At 44.6% G+C, this 24751-nt stretch overlaps 1 protein-coding gene and 1 long non-coding RNA gene across 6 annotated transcripts in view; one reads left to right on the top strand and one right to left on the bottom strand.

Moving 5' to 3' along the window:
• Window positions 1-893: 893 nt before the first annotated feature.
• On the bottom strand, window positions 894-6602 carry LOC120095666 (uncharacterized). Its single transcript, XR_005491380.2, has 3 exons — window positions 6141-6602; window positions 2839-3028; window positions 894-2145 (listed from the first exon to the last, which is right to left on the bottom strand). It is a non-coding gene; the product is annotated as an uncharacterized LOC120095666 (long non-coding RNA).
• A 16-nt stretch (window positions 6603-6618) lies between these two features.
• Snx4 (sorting nexin 4) overlaps window positions 6619-24751 on the top strand; it is a 57270-nt gene continuing 39137 nt past the window's right edge. For 4 of the 5 annotated variants that reach the window (XM_063270646.1, XM_063270645.1, XM_063270644.1 and 1 more), the window contains exon 1: window positions 6627-6767. In XM_063270646.1, coding sequence (XP_063126716.1) covers window positions 6627-6767 — 141 coding nt within the window. 5 annotated transcript variants of the gene reach the window in all.

Here is a 24751-nt window from a genome sequence, read left to right as displayed (position 1 = left end):
AGAACTGTAAGAGCCCAGGGAACTCTTAGCCCAGGAGCTACAGCATAGTGACAGAACATGCCACACCCACTCCAGTGGAGTCTGTGTGACAGGAAGCTCTTGTGCTTCGTTTCTATGCAGAACAGAGGCCTGTGCCTAGAATGGCTTGGCCTCCTGGAGGTCCCTGGCCGTCTCCCTACAAATAGATGATGACTAGGGTCTATGCTTGCGGTGGAGGTGCCTTCTGTGTTCTAGCCTTGGTGATCTTAGCAACTTTAAGCCTGTCAATAATATCTGATTTTTAGAACATAGCAGTGTGGGAAGATGGTCATGGACCTTTAGATGACTCAGGAACTGAAAGTTCAGAGACGGAAACGTCTCACACCATCATGGTCCTGATGAACTCAACGGCTGCGATGAACTCAACTGCTGCACCCATTAGTTCCCAGCAAATAGGAGAGAAATTAAGTGCAGTTACTAAAAACATCACTGTTCCAGAAAAGCCTTTCCCCCCTTTTGGATAAGTTTTGTTTAACATGATTCGAAATCATAACGATTCTTTTAGAAAGATTATAGACAGGTTCCAACAAGTTTAACAAACTTATCAAGAGTTAACTATGGTGGGGTTGGGGATTTAGCTCAGTGGTAGAGCACTTGCCTAGCAAGCGCAAGGCCCTGGGTTCGGTCCCCAGCTCCGGAAAAAAAAAAAAAAAAAGAAAGAAAAGAAAAAAAAAAGAGTTAACTATGGTTACAAAAGTTTCCTTACTAATCTGAGGGGCCATAAATATAGAGTTTAAACTTTTTTATGACAAAGATAAAAGATGAATGCATACCTGGTGCCCACAAGTCTGGCAGTATAACTGCAGTTTTTTTAAACTATTGTTTGCGGCTGAGAATTGTTTCCTCAACTGTACGTTCAGCTTTCCTCCTTGCAAGGGACATTTGCTGGGGTAATGAATAGAGCTGGATGACTGCCAATTATGAGGTACCTGTTCTAACTGCTTAAATCTATGCCAAGAAGTAAAGCTTTTCGCAGCAGCACACACCTCGAGTTTGTGTCTGTCTGTCGCGCTGAATCCGTTCTCTACCTGAAGTCCAAGCCTTGGTCCCTCTGCTGACACACTCCCCTGGGTGGTCTGCAGCAAGAACACTTGCCACAAATGTCCAAGGACCCTGGGTTCAACCCCTAGTGCTGTACAAAGAGGGAACAAGAGTTGTCCAGCAGAACTTGAACTCGCTTTCTCCTGGAGAGCGCCAGCACAGAAGTTGCAGGAGATGAAACGGCCTTGTGCACACAGATGTTGGGAATTGGTTCTAACGCCTTGTCTTAATTTGGCTCCCAAAAGTGCTTGCAGACTCTGAGGGTCCCTGCCCTCAGCTGGCTTTGGTTGATTTGATTGCCATAGAGCCAATGGTCAGGCAGGAGTTTTAGATTTCCTGGGCAAGGGACCGAGGAAGAGAGGGGAAAGAAGAGAGAATCACCATGTCTCGGAGGCAGAGGGATGAGATTTAGAGCTGCAGCAGAGAAATCATCCAGCAGTGTAAGTGGGATGGGAAATGAAGAAGGGGAGCTTCCCAGAAGGCAGCAGGGCAGCAAAGATAAACACAGATTCAGAAGGTGGTAGGCCAGGAGTACCAGAGGGGACTGTGTGCTGGCCACAGGGAGGTATAGAAGTGCCCAACCATTAGGCTAGTTAGGCGTATCAAAATTAGCTAGCATGTAGTGTCTTTCATGCATGAATCCAGAGGTCTTGGGCGGGTGTAGCATGTGCAACTGGTTCAGAGCCAAAGCAGGTTAACTAATTCACCACTGCACACAAATAAACACTGGAGAAGTCAGAAAAGTTAAACACATGGCTTATCTCTTCAGTGGAAAGAGGTGTTTGTTTATCTGTTCCTCCTGGAATGCCAGGGGTGAGTGTAGCTTATAGCCTGGTGAGTCTTTGCTACCTGTTAATCCAGGCCCTAGCCTGTAACATCCAGAACTTAGGTTTCTTTACTTACGCCAGACTGTTGTTGTTGTTGTTGTTGTTTGAGAAAGGGCTTCTCTGTTAGCCTCAGCTTTTCTGAAACTCTCTCTGTAGACCAGGCTGGCCTTGAACTCACAGAGATCTGGTTGCCTCTGTAAGACTCAAAGTGAGTCTTCCTTAACTACCCGGAGACCCCCTAAGTGAGACACGAGAACAGAGTTCAGTGTAAACACAAGAGGTTTATTTTTCCAGTGCATAAGGGTCAACCCTCAATCAGCCCCTCATGGGGAGTGACTAGAAGGCGACCCTGAATGGCTATAACAAGCAGTTTTTATACTTTTTAGGGGTACAGGTTACATCAGCAAGGTTACAGTTTAAACTTATTGGTTAACCATACTGACCTTTGAATCTATTCAAAGCATATGATATGCATTCAAACTCTATCTGGGACCAGGGGGTCAGGTGACTATCAGTCAGTACATTCTGCAGTTTTTCAAGAATGTTCCTGCTCCTTCCGAGAGAGAACTGTGGGTGGAGAATGGAACTTGGCCTAGCCTTGACCTGAGGCAGTGGGTATAAGGCTGACAAAAGCCCCTAGGTTGCTTCACAGGAACCCCATAACCTACTTACTTTTTACCAGGCCAAACCTCTTAATAGCTCTTACACTTCAGTAAGAACTAGGGTCCTTCACCTCGACCTCCTGAATGTTGTGATTAAGGCCTGCACCACCCTACCAAGATATCCTAGACCCTTCCTTTTAAAACCTTGAGCATAACTTCTGGGCAATAAAACTCATGTTTGTGAGAGATGTTGTCTTAGGGTTTTACTGCTGTGAACCATGACCAAGCCAACTCTTATAAAGGACAACATTTAACTGAGAATGGCTTACAGTTTCAGATGTTCAGTCTGTTAGCATCAGAGCAGGAAGCATCACAGAGCCTAGACAGACATAGTGCTGGAGAAGTTGCTGAAAGTTGGACATCTTGATCCAAAGGCAGGTAGGCAGAAGGAGACTCTTCCATGGGCAGCCAGGAGGAGGGCCTTGAAGAAATAAAGTTTCATGGATGTGAAAAGCAAAGCTGTAAAAACAAGGAAGAGAAATACACCTGGGGGTCAGGATGCCTATGGCAAGCTTGTGACCTTTCTGAGAGATACATCTGACGTCAGGACGCCCAGTGATATGACAAAGTTTTGGTGATCAAGATATTGAGGCAATTCTGACTAAACTAATTAAGACAAAACAGTAACAACTGTTCCCCCTACCCCTCCCTGGGGTAGATTCCAAGAACGACCACAAGATGTCATAATGACCCTGCCTGACCACCCAGTTCCTCTCTTAAATATGGCTGAAGTAAAATGATCTGTTAGGGTCCAAAAATCCAAAACAACCCAAACAGTCACCAGAGTCCAGCAGAGCAAGATCTTTATTGGAATTAGGCTGCAAAAATTGACCAGTTGGGGGCAACAGCACAGACTCAGGAGCTGACTGCATCTTGAGATGCTCGTCTTAGTAAGCACTTAAGCAGATGGCACAGCTTTACTATACTAGGGCGTCAGGGCTGGACTCTCCTTTATTGTACTGATCCATCAAGGTCATGGAGCAGACTCTGGAGCCGAACTGCTACCTCGTGCCAGAATGTTACAGACTTTTTTTTTTTAAAGATTTATTTTATATCTGTGAGTATACTGTTGTTGTCCACAGCCACACCAGAAGAGGACATTGGATCCTCATATAAATGGTTGCAAGCCATCATGTGGTTGCTGGGAATTGAACTCAGGACCTCTGGAAGAGCAGTCAGTGCTCTTAACCACTGAGCCATCTCTCCAGCTCCAGACAAATGTGCTAAGTTAAAGTCACATTTTTTTTTGTCAGAATCATTTGTTCTTTCCTGGTTAGGAACAATTGTGTTTTGGGGGAACACAATAAGAATAAGGAGGAAGTTGGCTACCCGTGTGGAAAGAGCCCCAGAGACTGGGAACTTGAACTTAATTTCACCTTAGGATCAAAATGGAGTCTGTAAACAAAATAGCAGCACTTAGGAGCACAAAATCTCATTTGTTTGATCCCAACATATCCGGACCAGACTCTAAGATGTCTTGGCCCAGCACTAGTTACTAAAATCAGACTAATGTGAAAGCCAGTTATGTTTTAAGTTTTAATTACTGTGCCTGAAAGAGTCATGAGCAAAAGTGTCTCACCTATAAGCCCCTTGCCTGAGGACACACTTCCCTCTACCATATTGTAAGACTTGGGGCTGTGTCTCAGCTCTGCTACTAACAAGCTCTTGGTATTGACTGTAGCCAAGTTTCTTTCTCCACATCTGCAAAATGAGAGTTTATATTAGATAATACCTCAATTTTTGCAGGTGCTGGAGTCTAAGACAGTGTTCCTCTGTGTTAGTCTTGGCTGTCCTGGACCTCACTCTGTAGACCAGCTGGCCCTGAACTCAGAAATCTGTTTGCCTCTGCCTCTGGAGTGCTGAGATTAAAGGCATGCACCACTATTGTCTTGTGATAATACCTTAATTTATCCACAGAAGGAAAAAAAAAACCCACAGAAAAACACCCTCCATTCCCATTCCCTTAGGCCTGAGGTCGGTGGTTCCTACAGTCAATCAGCTGACTCAGAGCTCTGCTGTCGGACCAGGGCTCAGAGCCTCTCTCTATTAGATGATGAGAGCATGGGAGACAGCAACAGACCCTCTAGCTTCACTTGCTTGTAGTAACTTGCATCCAGTGGGCTTTCATCAATGTAGGACAGCTGAGACTGCTCAGTCAGTTACCACAGGAGGCTGCCTCTGGTTCCCTAGAGCTGGGATTATGGGCATGTGCCACCACACATGACTTTCACTCTGGTGGTTCTTCAAGAACCCTTTTGGTCACACACATCTCTGTGAGCTGGAAGCTAGCCAAACTTCACAGTGAGACTCTGTTTCAAAACAAACAAACTCTACCGAATAAAAGCCCAGCCAAACCAAAACCCTTTTGACTGATCTTTCTCTCGATCTCTCTCTTTACCACCTGTCTTCCCTTCTCTCATTCTGGTGACTGAAGCTAGAGTCTTGCGCATGTGCAGTGTCAACATGGTCTTGTGGATGCAAGGCAAGCACTCTAGTGCTCACCCTAGTCATAAAGCTTCTATAGTACAGAGCAAAAGAAAGTCCTAACTCGAGACACTAGGAAAATATTTTGGTGGGAACATCAGGGAGGCAACACAGGAAAATTTCTATTAGTTTCAAGTGCTACGTAACCAGGCCTGATTTTTTTTTCCACATACATCCCACACAAAGGGGTATGATCAAAAGGGGAACCAATGACCTGCTCCGTTTCAGTTTCTATTTATTATTATTGTTTTATTTAACTGTTTGTTTACTTAGTGGTGGGGACTCTCTATGTAGCTCAGGCTGTCCTGGAACTCACTCTGTAGACCAGGCTGGCCTCTACTCAGAGATCCTCCTGCCTCTGCTTCCCAAGGTGTTGGAATTAAAAGCTTGTGCTGCCACCACCACTACCAGGTTATTTTTCATTTTTAAACAAGACAATATAGTAGACAGTAGCATGGTCTCCCTCAGGCCTTACAAAGCCAAGAGTCACTCCTCGTTCTCATCCACTGGTCAGGTCACAAGGAATGTCCTGTTGACTTTAGAATCTAGTTTTCTGAGATCTCAGTGAGAAAAGAGCACAAGATAATGAGAACAGATCTATCCTCATGTGATCAATAAAATAGTCTTCTGATTTAAAAATGTTTTCTGGGAGTTTGCCTGGTATAACTAATCCCTGGTGAACAATAAAATACCCTCAAACATAAATAGTCTAGGCTCTGTGAGGAAGGAACTCTGAGGAGGGGAGAGGATAAGCAGAGGGTCCCTGCCTTAAAGAAGTCCAAAGTCTAGCTGGGGAAAGCTGGAATTGAAAACAAATTATTGTAAAATAATGAGAGAAAGTGTTTTGAGCTTTGCCACCAACCCCGGGGAGAAAACTCAAGGAAGAAGAAATTGTGGGACTAAGATTAATTTTGGTCCGAGACCAGATTTTGTACAAAAATACCTATCCAAAGGTCCAATGTTTAGGCTACAGTCAATGAGCATTTTTCTTCAGGTTATCACGGGGAATCTTGCCAAGGGATACTTTCAGGAAATTAAACGAGACTTTTGTAGGAAATGCTTTAGCGTCTAAAGTTTAAACACTTACAATGGGGCTTTCCAGCCTGCTTCAATCAGTGTGTTGCTCAACTCTCCAAAAGTTAATAATTGAAGGTACTCTGATCTTTGCGTGGGGAAACGGAATTATGAATACAATGAAGGGCGATGGTGAGAAGACAACCCTCTCTTTCTTTTGAATGACACAATTCCTCGAGGGGATCCCCAATCTGAGTGACTTCTGCACTTATTTCTTGAATTCACTTGACCTTCGCTTCTTTGTCTTCACCGGTTCTCCCACATTTCCAGTTTTGTAGCTGATCCTCTGCAGATCCCCCTAGGTTTCTCCTACTCCCCAAGGTCGGTCTTGGCTGGTCCAGCCTTCTGGGGTCTCTGCTGCCTAAGAGAAGATTCTGTGGGCAGGGGCGGGACTACCGAGAGCGCTGGGCGGGGCTACTGCAAGTAGAGGGCGGGGCGGCCGGGGGGAGGGGCAAGGCGCGGCGCAGGCGCACTGGACTCGCGCTGCCAAACTGCAGCTATGGAGCGGGTACCTCCGGACCCTGAGAAGCTGTTGCAGCCTGCACCCCTGGAGCCGCTGGGCGGCCCTGGCGCTGTGCTGGAAGCTGCGGTCGGTGAGGAGACCGAGGGCACCCGGGAAGACGTCTCAGGGGCCGACACGGTGAGGAGAGGGGCGGCGAAGGCTTTGGGCCTGGGGCCGGGCCTAGCGGGCCGGGTCAGGCCGGGCCCGGCCGCCCTGGCTGGGTCTGGTGGGTGCGGTCCCCAAGGCCGGAGGATGACCCGGAGCTGAGTGGAAATGGACTCACAGGTGCCGCGTACGGGAGGGCCGCATGGGCATGGTCACGCATGTCCGTGGTGGCCTGGCCCGTGGTGGCCTGGCCCGCGGTGTCAGTGGGCGCGTCCCCCGGGTTCTGGCCCTGAAGAGGCTTGCTGCTGTTTCCGGTGGGCGGAGGGGGTCGCTGGGAGACGGCTACACCCAGGGTGAGAGGCGAGTGTGCGCTGTAACGGGGGTTTGGCCTACTGCTCTTTCGGGAAATGGACTACAGCGTCACGTAAAAGAGAAGAGAAGGGACAGAAGAAACATTTGTTGAACTCTTCATTTGGCTGTAATTTCGTTATTTGGGATAAGTGCCTTGTTTTCCCCTGGAGGCGGATCTGTCTCCTGCAATCCCTGCCCCTCGGTGATAACCGGTGTTTTCCACCTTTTGAGTTAAGGTGGGGAGTGTAGCGTTGTATATCTGTGAATGCATCCGTTCTAAAGGGTCTTCACAGATTTGCAGACCCTGATAAACAAGCGTTCAGGAAGCTCATTGTAGCGCCCTGTAGTAGAACTCCCTGCTCAGAGGCTCAACTCTCTCCAGCCATTTTGCTGCTGTTGCCGTTCCCACTGCTTCCTCCTCCCACCCCCACCCCCTGGAACAGGTATTTGTGCTAAGGTAACCCTAACATCTTTATGATTTTTGCATCTCTAGAGAGGACTAAGTTTTGAGAGCGCTAACCAGGAACCAGCCTCAGCAGTTGGAGGTTTTGACTACTTAGACCACTTCTGTATACTTATAAGTTAAAAACTTTAATTTCTAGGAACACTTTTAAGTTCACCGTAAAGTTGAAAGGTAAACAGGGAGATTTTACGGAATATTCACTCTCTTCTCATATTCAGACTTGTGCCTAATCAACGTTTCTTACCAGACTGGTTTATGGTAAACTTGATGAGCCCAGATTGGCATTCAAAGTCCATAGTTTAGAGTTCACTCTTGGTGACCAACATTCTATAGGTTTGGGAATATGACAGAATCTGAAACATACATGAACGTTTAAGTGTCCTAAAGATCCTGTTCTTCCCAACCTCTCTCCTATTGGTCTTTTCATCATTTCTATCGTTTCCCTTCTCAGGAATGTCATAAGGTTGTAATCATATAGTATGTACCCATCCCCACCAACCCCAGACATGTCTGGCAGTGTAGCCATTGCTGGCCCAGAATTCAGAGATCTGCCTCCTTGATATTTAAGCCATGAGCTACCATGCCCAGCTAATACCTAGTTTTGACATTGCTTTCTTTTTTGTTTTGTGTGTGTCTGTGTGGGGGTCTGACTTTCTGGAGCTTCAGTTGTTACAGGAATTGCCTGATATGGGTAGTGAACACTGAACTTGGGTCCTCTATAAGAGCAGAGCAGTATGTACTCTTAAGATTTATTTTATTCTGTATATATGAGTATTTTGTCCAAGGTGTGTGTGTGTGTGTGTGTGTGTGTGTGTGTGTGTGTGTGTTTGTGAATCATTTGTGAGCCTGTGAAGATCAGAAGAGGGCATTGGATCCTCTGGAAGTGGTGGTGGACAAGATTGTGAGCCAGCAGGTGGATGCTGTGAACAGCATCTGGGTCTTCTGCAAGGCCACATAATGGTTTGGTTTTTTTTTTTGGGGGGGGGGTTCTAGTCATGTTTTTGCTGTGTATCCCTGGGCTGTCTTGGAACTCGATCTCTAGGCCCAGCCAGCCTCAAACACAGAGATCCTGCCTCTGCTTCCTGAGTGCTGAGAATAAAGGCTTGTGCCACTACCACCTGGCCACAGAGTGTTCTTCATCACTGAGCTGTCTGCCCAGCCTAAATTGAGACTGTTCTATATGTTTCTGTTTTGACAAGATTTCATGTAGCCCAGGGCACCCTGGAACTCCTGATCTTGGATTACAGTCAAGAACCACCGTTTTGTGGTATTTTTGCTCTGCCTAGATAGGTTCTCACCTTTCCCCAGGTTAGCCTGGAAGTTTCGGGAATACTTCTCTTGATTCCAAGTGATGGGATTACAGATGTGACCCTTCCACACCTTCCTCTTACTTTATGACTGTATCTCTAAATAATGCATTCTTTAGTTTTACTCAACTTTGAAGTTTCATAAATGAAATATTTTCCATATGTCTTCTTTTGGGATTTATCTCAAAAGTGTTTTAGTTCATTGATTGTTATGGCTTTGGTCTTTTCTGTATAGTCCATGGTTTATCTATCTCTTATGTTCATGGAGAGTTGCATAATGAAATTTTTGCTGTTTCAGAGAGTTATAATGCATAAACTTCCTCTTAAATATCTGTTATTTCAAAATGTCTAAGATTCTAGTTAAATTTAGCAGTGGACTTTCAGGATTATAGGGTAGGTATGCTGAGCTGCAGCACTCAGTGCTAGATTCTTTCCACAGTGGTTATTCAGTATACACTCCCATCTGTAGTGCCAGATGTGTCCATGAGTACTGAATATTGTCAGGGTTTAAAATGTTCTCCAAACTTGTGGTTATGACCCCACTCCCACCCCTATTTTAGTTCTGGGATGGAATGTAGAGTTTCCCACATGCCTGGAAAATGCTTTCCTACAGAACTGCACATAACCTTTGTGTCTGCTCTAGGCATCATAAGGACTTTGACTTTGATTATGATGATAAAATTTTATTATTTTGTGAACACACATATTTAATTAATATGAACTTTCAGTATAGAATCTAAACGTTTATGTTAATTTATGCATACATGTTGATATATATATATATATATATATATATATATATATATGTGCATGTGTTTGTGTGCATGTCCTTCTTTTGTTTTTCCTTCCATGATTCTCCAGTCCTTCGCCATTGTCTAATCTCATTTCCTTGTGTACTCTTACCCCATGAATGTGTATAAAAGAGCACATTCATTTAAACAGAACAAAACTGTAGTCAGTTTTGTTTAAAGTGATCTAGAGGCTGGGAGCATGGTGACACGTCGTTAATGTCAGCACTTTGGGAAGCAGAGGCCGGTGGACCTCTGATTTTGAGGTCAGCCTGGTTCCAGGACAGCCAGGGCTACATATAGAGACCCTATCTTTAAAAAAAAAAAAACAAAATCAATATTTTAGAAAAGGGAAGAAACAAAGAAACCCAATCTCTAAGAAAAGTAATAAGTAGTCAGAAGGGAAGGAGAACTAGCAGACAGAAGGGGGGCTGGAGAGAATGGAGCGCTCCTTTTCCAGGTTGAAAGCTTTCAGGAAATTAATGCTCACTGAGTGTCATTGCCAAGGAGCTCATGACTGGTGTTCAGAGGGACAGGGCCTGAGGCTTGGGAGTGCTGACAGGACCTAGAGAATTTGCTCAGCTGGACTTAGACATCCTAATTAGTACCTTCCCTCTCTGGTGAACAGCAGATCTATGTGGATCTGTTGGTGGGGATAATGTGAAAAGGAAGAGAGATTTTATCATAGGATCAAAGCTTGGACTTCGAGTGTCTCCTGGAATGTCTTGGTGAGAAGTTTGTTCTGAGCCTGTGGCACTGTTTGGGGGTAGTAGAACCTGAGAGGTGTGTAGATGAAGGAAGTCAAGTCATTGCAGCTGCAGCTGTGCCCTGAAGGCAGTGTTGATAGCTGTCTTAGTTACTTTTCTATTGCAGTGTCAAAACAACAACTCAAAGAAGGGTTTACTGTGACTCACAGCTCTAGACAACAAGAAGTCTTATGTCAGGGTAGGCACGGCATAGGGGCAGAAGCAGGAAGCTGGCTGGTCAAACTTTCATACCCAGGAGGGATGCAAAGAGAAAACAGGAGGCAGGATGAGGCACTAAACATTTTAAAAGCCCACCCAAGTGATGGACGTCCTCCAAAGGTTCTGTCTCCTAAGTGTTCCTATCCTCCTGAGACATGCCGTTCAGCTACCACACTACCCTCCCGCCCTTCTCTCCCACTCTCCCACTCTTAGGTATGATGTAAGTGAATTCACTCCCAACCATTTATACCACGTTGCTACTGGCACAAAACAGGAGCTAGCTCAGTAGTCTGAAGTCCCCAAAACCGTGAGTCAAAATAAGCTCTTTTCTTTTAGGTTGACACCCCTGATCAGGTATTTAGTTTTAGTAACAGAATGCTGACTAACATTGATTAAGCTGCACGTTTTTTAGGAGCTAGGGATGTAGCTTGATTGGTAAAGTGCTTGCCTAGTATGCATGAAGCCCCAAGTTTATTCTCTAGCATCCTGTAAACTACTCACTCATGCTGGCACGTGCATGCAATCTCAGTGTTCAGGATGTAGAGAAAGGAAAATCAGAAGTTCAGATCATTCTTGGCTATGGTAAATTTGAAGCCATCCTAGAGTGCTTAGGACTGCCTCTAAATAAGTAGAATATAAGGAATAATTCTTTTATTGTGTGTATATACACATGTGTGATTCTGCATGTGAGTAAAAGTGCTGTATATGGTATATGGGTATATGCATGGTATGTGACATTCCTTAGGTGCTGTCCACCTTGTGTTGTTTTGAGACAGGGTTTGACTGTCCTAGAACTCAGAGAGATCCACCTGTCTCTGCCTCTTAAGTGCTGGGCCTAAAAGCTAGGCCGTGACCAGCTACCACCTTGTTTTTTGAGACAGGATTCATCACTAGACTGGAACTTAGCAAGTAGGCTAGGAGAGGGATTCTCAGTTGAAGAATTGCCTCAAGTAGATTGGCCTGTGGGCATGTCATGAAGCACTTTCTGGATTGCTGACAGAGAAGGACCTAGCCCAAGCTTGGTTGGACCACCCCTGGACAGGTGGCTGTGGGTTGAGAAAGCCGGAGGGAGGAAGCCAGTAAGCAGTGTTCTTTCATGGCCTCTTCTTCAGTTCCTGCTCTGACCCCCTCAGTAATGGACTGTGATGTGGCTCTGTAATCCTAGTCCCAGTGTTCCTATGGTGAGATGGGACATGGAGGAGAATCAGCCCGAAGCTCACGTTTGCTGCAGCACAGTGGCAGAAATAAGAGGAGAGCCCCTGCCTCAGAAATGAGGTTAAGGAGAGAACAGACTCTTGAAATGTTGTCCTCTCACTGTCACAGCACACCTGGTTCGTTCTTGTTCAAGACCACTTGTGACCTGAGTTCCAGGGGATCTGATGTCCTCTTCTGGCACATGCTCAATCATGGATGCTCTGATACAGTAAATACACTCAGATACACACATGTAGGCTTGTGAGCACACTGTCACTGTGCGTGCTCCAGAAGAGGGCATCAGATCCCATTACAAATGGTTGTGAGTGGGGCTGGAGAGATGGCTCAGTGGTTAAGAGCACTGACTGCTCTTCCAGAGGTCCTGAGTTCAATTCCCAGCAACCACATGGTGGCTCACAGCCATCTATACTGGGATCTGATGCCCTCTTCTGGTGTGTCTGAAGACAGCTACAGTGTACTCATATGAGTAAAATAAATCTCTAAAAAAAAAAAAAAAAAAAAAAAACAAATGGTTGTGAGCCACCGCATGATTGCTGGGAATAGAACTCAGGACCTCTGGAAGAATAGACAGTGCTCTTAACCATTGAGCCATCTCTCCAGTCCCCAACCCCAAAACCTACTTTAATAAAGGTTCTTAAATGCTTCAACTTCCCTTCTACCCCACATACCAGAGGTGGGGGGAAAGAAAGGTTAATAGAAATGGGTTGTGGACCTGGTTAGAAGCACTTCTTTGGGAGAGATTCCAGTCTTTGTTATCAGGATATCAGCAGTCCAGTCCAAAACACCAAACACAAATCAGTAGCAATATCTCAGTCCAGAATGTCCAGGCTCCACAGAATCAGCACTAGTCTGCAGAAGGAGGAAGAAGCAGCCTTTTGGACTATCACAAGGTTTTTGACGAGTTGCTCTCCATAATGTCATGACAAGTGCAAGGAGAACCAGTGCGAGAACCTCGTCCCTCTGTCTGTGGGTTATGTTTCTATTCTTTCTAAACATCACTTGTGCTCTCAGGTGTCTGCCTCTGCGAACATCTTCTTACCTGTGGCTGCTTCAGCAAAACATCGCATGACATAACTGAACTCCCAAAGAAAGCAGTAATTTCCACTCCACACACACATAGATAAATATTTTAAGAATCATAGTAGGAATGCTTATGTTAATGTGATGGAGTCGTAGAGATGGCCCAGTGGTTAAGAGCACTGGCTGTTCTTCCAGAGGATCCCAACTTCACTTCCCAGTACCTGCATGGTTTCTTACAAATGGTCCTAATGGTATCCAAGACCCTCTTCTCTCATGTAGATGTACATGCAAGCAGAGCATGTGTATACATAAAATACATAAATCTTAAATAAATACTAATGCAATAGAAGTATTAGAAACAGTATGCTGGGTTTCATGAGTATTTATCATAATACTTTTTTCTTTTCCTTTTTTTTTTTTTTTTCCAGATGGGCTTTTTGTGTAGCCCTGGATGTCCTAGAACTCACTCTGTAGAACAGGATGGCCCCAAACTCAGAGATCTACCTACCTCTACTCCCAATTCTGGGATTAAAGAATGCCTGGCAGTCACTGTAATACTTTTATAAAAGTTTTTTTGTTTTTTGTTTTTTGTTTTTAAGCTTTGTCTTCATTTATATGTGTGTGCACCTGTGTGGAGTATATACATATGAATGCAGGTGTCTGAGGAGTCCAGAAGGGGGTGTCAAGTCCATGGAGCTGGAGTTACAGATAGTTGTGAACTGCCTGGTACTTAACATAGGTTTGGGGAATGGAACTCAGGTCCTCTGGAAGAGCAGCTGCAAGTGTTCTTAACTGCTGAGCCATCTCTCTAGCCTGACCTTAATAATTTTTAAATAATCTTACCATAAATTCTTCCCCAAACAGCAGGCTTTGCAATAGCCTGCATATAGTAATAAACATTTGACTGGGTAGTCATTAAGTTGTGCTTAGTAATTTGTTAGTGCCACTCCCTGTAGGCCAAACATTCAAATGCATGAGTCTGGGAGGGAAGGGGTCATACCTACACCTTAGTTCACTAAATGATCTCGATCATTGTGCGGTAGGCGCAGAGTTACTCTGTGTGGGTTGCTCTAACAAGTCTAGCTTTGGGTGCTTCTAAGCAGTAGAAATGTGTTACTCGTGGTCTTAGAGTCTGGGAAGGCCAATGTCAAAACAGTGCTGTCTGAGCTCCAGGTGGAGGACTGCTGTGGGCTCATTGTAGGCTGCCTTTCCGTGGTCCTCACGTGAGTGGTCCTCGCATGATAGGAAGCAGAAAGGAGCTCTGCAGGGTCTTTATGAGAGTGTGACTCTGCTTACTACGAGCAAGGCTCTGTACTCATCTGATATTCCTCAAAAATCTCACTTCTTTTTAAATAAACGTAGGCCAGGCAGTGGTGGCGCCTGCCTTTAATCCTGCAGTCAGGAGGCAGAGGCATGTGAATCTATGAGTTCAAGGCCAACCTGGTCTACAGAGCAAGTTCCAGGACAGCCAGGGCTACACAGAGAAACCCTGTCTTGAAAACAAAACAAAAACAACAAGAAAATTTCAGGGGTTGGAGAGTTGGTTCAGTGGTTAGGAGCACTTATCGCTCTTGCAGAGGACCTGGGTTCAATTCCCACTCATCCAATGCATTGGATGCTCTCATCTGACCTCAGACACCAGTATGTATGTGCCTCACATACATATATGTGGTGGTTTGAGTAGGTTTGGCTCCCATAGACTCGTGTTTTAAATGGTTGGCCCATGAAGAGTAGCACTATGAGGAGGTGTGGCCTTGTTGGAGGAAGTTTGTCATTACATCCAGTGCGACACACAGTCTCCCTCTGCCTTCTCCAGCACTGGATGCTGCCATGCTTCCCACCATGCGAATAATGAACCTGGAAACTACCCCAATTAAATGTTGTTCTTTGTAAGAGTTGCCTTGGACATGGTGTCTCTTCACCTCCATAAAACACAAACTAAGACATCAAGGCAAAATGCTCATACACATAAAATAATCTAAAAAAATTTCTAAAGTTATAAATACATGAATTTTTAAATTTATTTCATTTTCATTTCTTTGTGAGTTGTGCCATGTGTGTCTGCCTGTGGAGGCCAGAGAGTGCCCCTTAGCTGGAGTTGCAGGTATGTGAACATACTCAATATAGGTCTCAGGACCCAACTCTGCTGAAGGAGAGTGAATGTCCCTCCTTGGTGACCGTCCGTGCAGCCTCAGGCTCTACTTTAGCTTAGCATCATCACATTGGGATTAGAGCTGTGAGCTGGGGATACAACACTGTAGGGTCTGTTTCCACTCTACAATGAGGAAACTGAGGCAGAGGAGTCAAATCTCTGTTCAGAGTCACACCAGAAATCCCTGGGACAGTTTCCTGGGAAGTTGTTTCTTACCTAAGAGAAAGTTGATCGAAAGCACTCTTCCAGACGTATCTTTTCCTGGAATCGGTTTCTGCTGGGCCTGAGGATATATGCCATTCTCTTCTAACTTCTTTTTTTTGTATTCATCCATTCTTACCATTTTATGTCTTATATAAGTAATGCATTTTAAAATTTCTGTTGTTTACCATAATGTCTTAGTTTTCAATTGCTGTGACAAAGCACCATGACTAAGGCAACTTATTTTTTTTTTTGGTTCTTTTTTTCGGAGCTGGGGACCGAACCCAGGGCCTTGCGCTTCCTAGGCAAGCGCTCTACCACTGAGCTAAATCCCCAACCCCCTAAGGCAACTTATAAAGGAAAGCATTTAATTTGGGGCTCACAGCTTTACAGGGTTCGAGTTCCTGACCATCATGGCAGGGAACATCGTAGCAGACAGGCATGGAGCTGGTGCAGTAGCTTAGACTTTACCCACATCACATGCACTAGGCAACGAGTGAGACACTGGGAATGTCATCAGCTTCTGAATCCTCAGAGCCAGCCTCCAACCCCTCCTCCAACAAAGCCACATCAACAGGGACTGCACATATGAGCCTATGGGGTCCATTCCCATCCAAACCACCATGCAGAGGGAACTGGAAGTATTGTGTTCCTTCACTGACTTGATTTTAATTTTATTCTGTCATATTTAACACTTTGTAACTTGTTTTTGTTTAGGCTTTTGTCCACAACAGACTAAAATGGGAGATATTGTTAGTATTATCCATCGCAATGATCTGGAGGCTGTGTATTTTTTTATTTTCCTGAAACATAACTGAAACAAAATTTGTTATGTATGACCGTTTAAAGTTGTTTTGTGGGCTAGGGAGATGGCTCAGTGGTTAAGAGCACTGCTGTTCTTCCGGAGGTCCTGAGTTCAATTCCCAGCAACCACATGGTGGCTCACAACCATCTGTAACAATGCCCTCTTCTGGTGTGTCTGAAGACAGCGACAGTGTACTCACATAAATTAAATAAATACTTCTTTTAAAAAATTGTTTTGAATTAGAGTACGGTAGCTTATGCCTGCAGTTTAAGGTCAACCTGGACCTCGTCATAAGTTTCAAGCCAGCTTAGGACAAATTGAGACTTTGTCTCAGAAAACTTTTGAAACCTCAAATTTATGATTTGTACTTGTGTCATTGTGTCCAAGTACGTGGCAGAAACAACTTGAGGATTGGTCATGGCTCCATTGTGTACCTGACTGCTTGGCTCCATTCTGCCTGGGGCAGAATGTCAGTCAGTGGCTAGAACATGTGGAGGAGGCTGTCCACTTCATCAGGGCAGGGAGGAGCCAGAGGAGCCACTTCAAAGACACTGCCCTAGTGACCTAATTCCTCTGCACAGGCTGCTGCTCCTAAGGTTTTAGCAGATTCCCAGAGTTGTTCCTCCAGCAGGGGACTGAGTAGTCAATATGAACAACACATTGCATATTCAAAGTATAACATAAACAGACTGTGAAGAGCTTTTTCCCAGAAACTATTTGAGATCAGTTTGCCAACATGCTGTCGCTTCATCTCTTGCCCAAGAGTATTCCAGGACAAGCAAGGTCAGTATCCTATGTAGCCACAGTACCACCAGCAAAAGTAGGGGAGTGACATTGTTGAGTGTGCAGTCATTGTCAGCCTTGTGCATTTTGCCAGGTGTGTCAGGAATGCTCTTCAGAACAGAGGTCCAGTGCAGCTCTGCTTATCTGTTAGTGTTGTCCCTGGTTTCTTCTAGTCTGACAAAAGTCACTTGCTCTTTACTTTTGCAATCTTAAACTTGGTCAACAGTAACGGATATTTGAAGAATTTCCCTCAGTTTGTGTCTGTCTTCTCCTATGATTAAATTGATGATTGGATGTGCTTCAGCAAAAGTTGTCAGGTGCTCCTCAGTGTGTTCCCTGTTCATGCTCTTCTGGACGCATTTCTCTTTAACTTTGCCTATGATCTTCTCATAGAGCAAGCGAGTGGGGTGGACGAGCACCGTGTGAGACCCACATGTGAACACTGACATAGCCAAGGTTGCCTTATACTGTTGGCTCTTCTCAGCCTCCCTAGTTGGGGTTACAGGTGTGCAGGTGTGTAATCACACACACACACACACACACACACACACACACACAGACATACAGACATGTTTTTAAAAATTAGGTGTAATTTGTGTGCTGAAAAAAATCCATCCATTGTAAATGTACAGCTTTTTAAGTTTCAAACTCAGAACAAGTGGCTGAGGTGTGTATTTGTTATCAACGCACACCTGGCCTCCAGGTTCTCCCAGGATCCCTCAGTCCCTGCCTGGTACAGGTATGGCTAGAGTACCCTGCTCCCTACCCTGAACTTTTCCAGTCCAGGGGCTGTGCTGCTCTTCCCCAGAGACTCTTTCCTATATAATTCAGATTTTGATAACCATTGCTCTTCCCTCTGCTACTTTCTTTGCATTCTCTCTCTCTGCATTCTCTCTTTCTCTGCTCTCCCCCCCTCTCCCTCTCTTCCCCTCTCCCTCTCTCCCTCTCCCCATCTCCCTCTCCATTTCCCTGTCTACATGATGACTTCTCACCTTATCTCTTGAGACTAGTGAATTCTCCCAGGAGCCATCCCCAAATAAACTTGCTTTTCATACTTTTGATCAGGCTTGAACTGGCTTATTAGGTTGACAGAGTGATTTTTTTTTTAAGTTAATTAGCAGAGTTGTACAGCCATCTTCATAACCTGGTTTTAGAACACATCTGTCATCCCCCAAGTTCCCTCCTCCCCCTTAGTGTTTGATCATCCCCTCCCTTCCTACCCTCGTCATAAGTAGTGTCATTCACTGCTGTTGTTTGAGTCTGGCTGCTTAACATGTAAAAACTAAGTCAGCAGAGAAATAGAAAGAATAAAGACTTCAATTTGCCCTCTAACAGCAGGAGCAGACTTTCATTGGTGAGCTTTGTGGTTCTGCATTCCACTTCCTCCCTCAGTGGGTCCAGGTGCCACTGCATGCCAGGCTGGAAAGGATGAAGCAGACCCCAGAGAAAGGGGCAGGATCCTGGTCCAGCAGGGAGTGCCTGGGGTAGGGATGGCAGGAGGCCTTCTCTGAGGGTTTTAGTGTTACAGCTGTCTTAGACAATCAGCTTGTGCGCTTTATTTGGGTGAACAAGGGCCCTACCTTGGAGAGTGGGAAGGGGTTTCCAGGTGAATGATCATCAGTTGAGGCTTAAGGTACCGGGAAAGTCCTCACTTGCATGAAGAGGGGTTCCAGGTGTTTGTCTGGCAGGTTCTTATGGGGAGAAAGGAAACTGAACCAGTGATTTCACCACACACGACGTTCCTCAGGTAGAGGATAAGGTCAGGTGGAGAAGAGGAAGCCTCCCTAGAAAAGGGAGTCCTTCACTTTGCAGAGCTATCAGTCATGGTAGACTACGACCTTACAAGAGGGTTTCCCAGCAGAGCTTGGCGCCTCCAAACTAAGGGTGCAGGAGAACATGCCATGCAGGGGCTGAGAATAAGTTTTTGTAGTCCAGAGTGGGATGGGAGTGCAGGTAAAGTCAGACCCTGAAATTGTTTTTGGGGGAGGGGGAATTGCTTTTCCAAACCAAACCTTGGTGATAAGTCAGACTGATTTATCCAGGTGTATGGTGGTGTTGACTTTCTGGAGATCGATGAGCCGTAGATTTTTTGATGCTTTGGGCCTGTTTAATGGCCCTTTTGGGGGGTTGGGGGAGGCAGTGTCCTTTATTGCATACTTAGAATATTTTTGAGGTTATCCTTGTTATAGCATGCATTCTTTTTTTCTCACTGAATAATACTTGAATTTTGGCAGTTTCGCATTTTGTTTCTTCATTATTTGATGGACATTGTTTTGGATTTTAGCTGTTAAGAATTTTGTCTAGGGCTGGAGAGATGGTTCAGTGGTTAAGAGCACCCGACTACTCTTCCAGAGGTCCTGAGTTCAATTCCCAGCAACCACATGGTGGCTCACAGCCATCTGTAGTGAGATCCGATGCCCTCTTCTGGTGTATCTGAAGACAGCTACAGTGTACTTATATATAATAAATGAATAAATCTTTCAAAAAAAAAAAGAATTTTGTCTAGATAAGCATTCCCTTGAGCAAGTTTATAGGAATGTAATTGTCAATCATGTGGCAAGTTTGTATTTAACTGTTTGTTTGAGACAGGTCTCAGTCTAGCCAAGCAGACCTGGATATTATGATGGTCGTAAAGAACACATCCACAGTATTTATTATTCTGGGTTTTGTAATTAAGAGATAGGAGCTATCCACCTTTAATTTTCTGAGATGCTGATACTGCTTCCTTTTAAATATTTTCACTACCTGTTGTGTGATGGTTCCTTGTTGTCTTAGTTATTTTTCTATTGCTGTGATGATGCACCATGGCCAAGGCAATTGTGCCGGCTAGTTTTGTCACCTTATACTAACTAGTCATCAGAGAGGAGGCGCCTCAACTGAGAAAATGCCTCCATAGTGTCTGGCTATAGACAGCACATAGGGCTGGCTTCTTTCTTCCTTCCTTCCTTTCTCTCTCTCTCTCTCTCTCTCTCTCTCTCTCTCTCTTTCTTTCTTTCTCTTAAGATAGGGATTCTCTTTGTAGCCCTGGCTGTCTTAGAGTTTGATCTGTACACTAGGCTGTCCTCAAACTCAAAGAGATCCACCTACCTCTGCTTCCTGGGTGCTGTCATTGTAGGGCATTTTCTTAATCAGTGATTGTTGAGGGAGGGCCCAGCCCATTGTGGTTGAGGCCATGCCTGGGCTATAAGAAAGCAGGCTGAACAAACCATGAGGTCAAGCCAGTAAGCAGCACCCTCCATGGCCTCTGCATCAGCTCCTGTCTCCAGGTTCCTGCCTTGCTTGAGTTCCTGTCCTGGCTTCTTCCAGTGATAGACTATGGATGTGGAAGTGTAAGCCAAATAAACCCTTTTCTTCTAACTTGCATTTTATATGAAGTTTAGGAACAGTTTATCAGTTTCTTCAAAATATTCTGCTTTAGAAGGAATAACTTCCATTTTCTGCTGTCATCTGGGGTTTGTTGAGGAGCTGAAGCAAATCTGCTTTTCATTCTTTTGCAGAGGCTTTCTTTCTTTTTGTTTTTAAGATTTATTTATTTATTATGTATACAGTTCTGCCTTCATATATGCCTGCACACTGGAAGAGGGCACCAAAATCACATCATAGATGGTTGTGAGCCACCATGTGTTTGCTGGGAATTGTACTCAGGACCTCGGGAAGAGCAATCAGTGCTCTTAACCTCTGAGCCATCTCTCCAGATCCCCCCCCTTAAAAAATATTTATTTATCTATTCTGTATAAGTACACTGTCAGTCTCTTCAGACACACCAGAAGAGGGCATTGGATCCCATTACAGATGGTTGTGAACCACCATGTGGTTGCTGAGAATTGAACTCAGGACCTCTGGAAGAGCAATCAGTGCTCTTAACCGCTGATCCACCTCTCCAGCGCTTTATTTCTTTATGTTGTGTTTAAAAAAAGATACAGAAGCTAGGGCTATGTTTGGTGTAGGCAAGGGAAGGTGTGGGAGAAGGGATTCCTATGTGGGCCCATGCTGAGGCATCCCTTTCCCTCTGAGGTACCAGCCACAAGAATGGTATAGTATAGAATAGTTTATTCAGGGCATGGGGAGGGGAGATGAAAGAAAGGCAGTGAGGGGGCTAGAGGGAAGGGGGAGAAGTGGAGGCCGGTCATGAGCACGTGGAATGGGGAGGGGGATGGGGAGAGAAGGGGAGCAGGAGCAAGAGGAGAGAGCAAGAGAACAAGAGAGTGAGGAGGGGGCAAGCAGTCCTTTTATAGTGAGTCAGGCACACTTGGCTGTTGCCAGGTAACTCTGGGGCGGAGGCTAGAGGAAATGCCAACACTGTATGTTACCTGAATCTTGTTAGAGTGTTTTTTTTTTTTCTTATGCTGAATTTTTAAAATTTTCTAATTTATTATGCATTGACCATAATCCTTTCAGTTTGAAGCCTTCAAGTTTTTATTCAATCCATAGGAAAAATTATGTCTTTTCCAAGCACTTATACACCTAAAGGTTGGTTCTTAATTTTCCTTTTGAAAATTTTATTTTGTTTTATGAATGTGGGTGTTTTCCCTGCATGTATATCTGTACTATGTGTGTGCCTAGGAGAGAATGCTGGGTCTCCTGGAACTGGAGCTACAGATGGTTGTGAGCTATCCTATGGGAGCTGGGAACTCAATCTAGTCTTTTGGAAGAATAACCAATATTCCTAAACACTGAACCATCTCTCCATCCACTCTTCATTTCTCTTTTGAAAATAATCTTATATCATTTTTATTCTTTACTTTCTTTGAGTCTCACTGTATTATCTCTGGATGGTTTGACACTTGGTGTGAAGATCAGGCTAACGAGACCTCCGCTTGCCTCTGCCTTCTGAGTCCTGAGATCAAGTGTGCACCGCCATCCACCCAGTGGCTTTATTGTTCTTGAACTTAGTGATTTTTAAAATTTTTGTGTTTATTTTAACTGGATAGTATGACAGACTAAAATCATGATTAATGCATTATCTTTGGGGCTGAGAAGGTAATTTGCTTTATCAGTGTGTGCTTTCAAATTTCAGAGAGTTTTCTCTGGAGCAGATGGTGGCACATCATAAAGTTCGGCTGTAGGCCAACGTGCTGTATGGGTGTCTCAGCCAGTGTGGCTTTCCTCACCCTGGTGTTTACTGGCTTGTCTTAGGTTTGTTGAGCTTACTTACATCACTGTCTGCATTTTTTCCTGGGCGTGCTTCCTAAGTATATTATCTGTTTTTCATCATTGATTCCATTTTTAGTACTGCCATGCGTAACTTTAATTTTCTCTGTGTAATGTAACTCTTGCTTTTACCGTAGCATTTTCTGTGTGTTCAAATGTATATGGACTTCTGTAGGTGCCAGATTTTGACATTGGGTATCTTCCTGAACCACTTTCTACCTTCTTTTTGGGGGGCAATGTCTCTAACTGACTTGGAGCTAGCTGATCGAATTAGGCTTGCCAGCTCGTAAACCATGTAGATCTTTCCTGCCTCCTCCTCCCAGCCCTTGGCTTGGCTTTTCTTGTGAGTACTGGGGATCCAAACCTGGGTTCTTACACATCAATAGCAAGCAGTTTACTGAGTCATCACCACAACCTGTGTAGCTTTTTCCCCTATAATATTTATTTTGGCTGTTGGAACTGCATATCATGCACACTCACTGCTGAGTCCTCCCATGTTTGCCCCCACCCTGTGAACCCCCCAACAGAAAGAAGAAGAAAAAGTCCAATTTGTGTTGCCCATGTACTCACTCACTGGAGTGTTGGTGTGGGCTTGTCTACTTTATTGTGTTCTTATCTCTACTACCCTTCCTGTCCTTACTCCACTCTATCCCCTTCTAATCCCCCAACACTAGGTGGGGAGAAAGAAAGTTAGAGGGAAAGGGGGACATAGACCTCTGTAGGCTATTTCCTGCTGATTAGGGTCATTGGGTTCCTTGGGGGCAAGTCTGGTCTTTGTTGTCAGAATATCCAGCAATCCAGCAGACCAGCAATCCAGCAATCCAGCAATCCAGCAGACCAGCAATCCAGCAATCCAGCAGACCAGCAACAGCAAATGCAACAGCAGGAAGAGCCAGCAGCAGGGAGAGGGGGCAGCAGCAAGGGGAGCAACAGTTTTGTACCCTCACAGAGTCCCCAGAATTAAACTATCTACAGCTGGCAAAAATCACAACACAATCATAGATAATGGCTGTGGACTGTCATTGGAATTTCCAACCCTGATAAGCCCGTATAAGACACACAATCCAGTTAATATAATGGTAGGCTCCAGTATAATGAGAGTTTTGGTTTCTTTAAAAACCCAAGTATCTTATATGAGTATGTTTCTGTTTTAATCCCAGGTGTAGGAAATGGGGCTGCTCAGTTTGTCCACTGTCGTGGGCTGTCCTGATACTGTTTGTGCTCTGATGTTAATTCTGCTTCCTCCAGAGGAGCTGCCCTGGTCACTACTCAGGTGCCTCGATTGGGCAGAACTAACACTGCACTAACTTGTTCCCCAACTATGAGACCCTTTACTACTTGTGGTTTCTCCTGGTCATGAGGTTCTCATCTGTCATGTCTTCCTCTCTCCTCCCTTCTCAAAGACACTCTATCCCACCTTTCCCTTCCACTGCCCAATCACAGGCTCTAGCCTTTATTAAATGGGGAGAAGGTTCACACAAGGTCACCCGAGTAGTGATCAGGGCAGCTCCTCTGGAGGAAGCAGAATTAACATCAGAGCACAAACAGTATCAGGACAGCCCACGACAGTGGACAAACTGAGCAGCCCCATTTCCTACACCTGGGATTAAAACAGAAACATACTCATATAAGATACTTGGGTTTTAAAGAAACCAAAACTCTCACTATACTGGAGCATGGTCAAATTCCCCATGGCTAGCCCCTTAAAGAAAATTTCCCACCTATCTCCCTGCCAGAAGCCATCAACCTGTGTAGCATTTTTAAAATCTTGTGAGGGCTGAAGAGCTGGTTCAGTGGTTAAGAGTACTCTTGAAGAGGACTGGGGTTGGGTTCCCAGCACCCACACTGGGTAGCTTACAACAATGTGTAGATCCAGTTAAGGGATAGCTGATGCCCTCTTCTACCCCTGCAGGCATCATGGTATACATACATGTAGGCATTCTCATATACATATAAAATAAAAACATCTTTTACTGGACCGATATTACTGCTGTTCTCTCTCCTTACAGACTGCCCTGCGTGTGCAGCACACATAAACACACAAACCTGTCAGCCACCACTTCTTTTGTTTTTGTTTTTTTTTCATATATAGACTTGCACGTCTTCTAGTAGAAATAAAGGAAACTGCTCTTTTGTTTTCAGATCTCTTTTCATGTATTAATTTTAAGGTTAACAATTGCAAAAAATAATGAATTTCATTATGGCATTTTTTTTTTTTTGGTTCTTTTTTTCGGAGCTGGGGATGGAACCCAGGGCCTTGCGCTTCCTAGGCAAGCGCTCTACCACTGAGCTAAATCCCCAACCCCCATTATGGCATTTTTTAATGTGTTTATCCTTATATATTTTTCCTAACATACCCTCCCTTGCTGTCTTTCCACAAAGGAGTCAGCTTTTTTTTTTTTTTAAAAAGAGGAGTGTGTGTGTGTCGGGGGGGGGGGTGGATGATGAACGCTAATCTGGAAGTCTAAGCAGAATACACCTTTTCCCTTTCAACATGTTTTTTGTCAAGATTTTCATTGCAGCAATAGTAACCTAACTGAGCTAGGATGGAGCCAAGGGCCTAAGGCTTCCACCCCTGAGCTAAATTCCGAGTCTCTGCAGACACTTTTGTAGATAGAATCTGTGCATGTACTGTGTTGATGAGTTAGCAGATGCTTGGTACTTGATAATCTACTAGTCTTCCCACAATCCTCTGTTTATAGAACAACCTAAAGATTTTTGTTTTTACAATGATGAGACTTGAACTCAGAGCCTCATACATGGTAAGCAGGAATCTACCTCTTCGCTGCACCCCATCTTAAGACATTTTCTTATAT

Source organism: Rattus norvegicus, chromosome 11 (assembly GCF_036323735.1).
Source record: "Rattus norvegicus strain BN/NHsdMcwi chromosome 11, GRCr8, whole genome shotgun sequence".
Taxonomy (NCBI): Eukaryota; Metazoa; Chordata; class Mammalia; order Rodentia; family Muridae; genus Rattus; species Rattus norvegicus.
The sequence above is the reverse complement of the archived record's forward strand: the minus strand, read 5'-3'. Positions and strand labels throughout refer to the sequence as shown.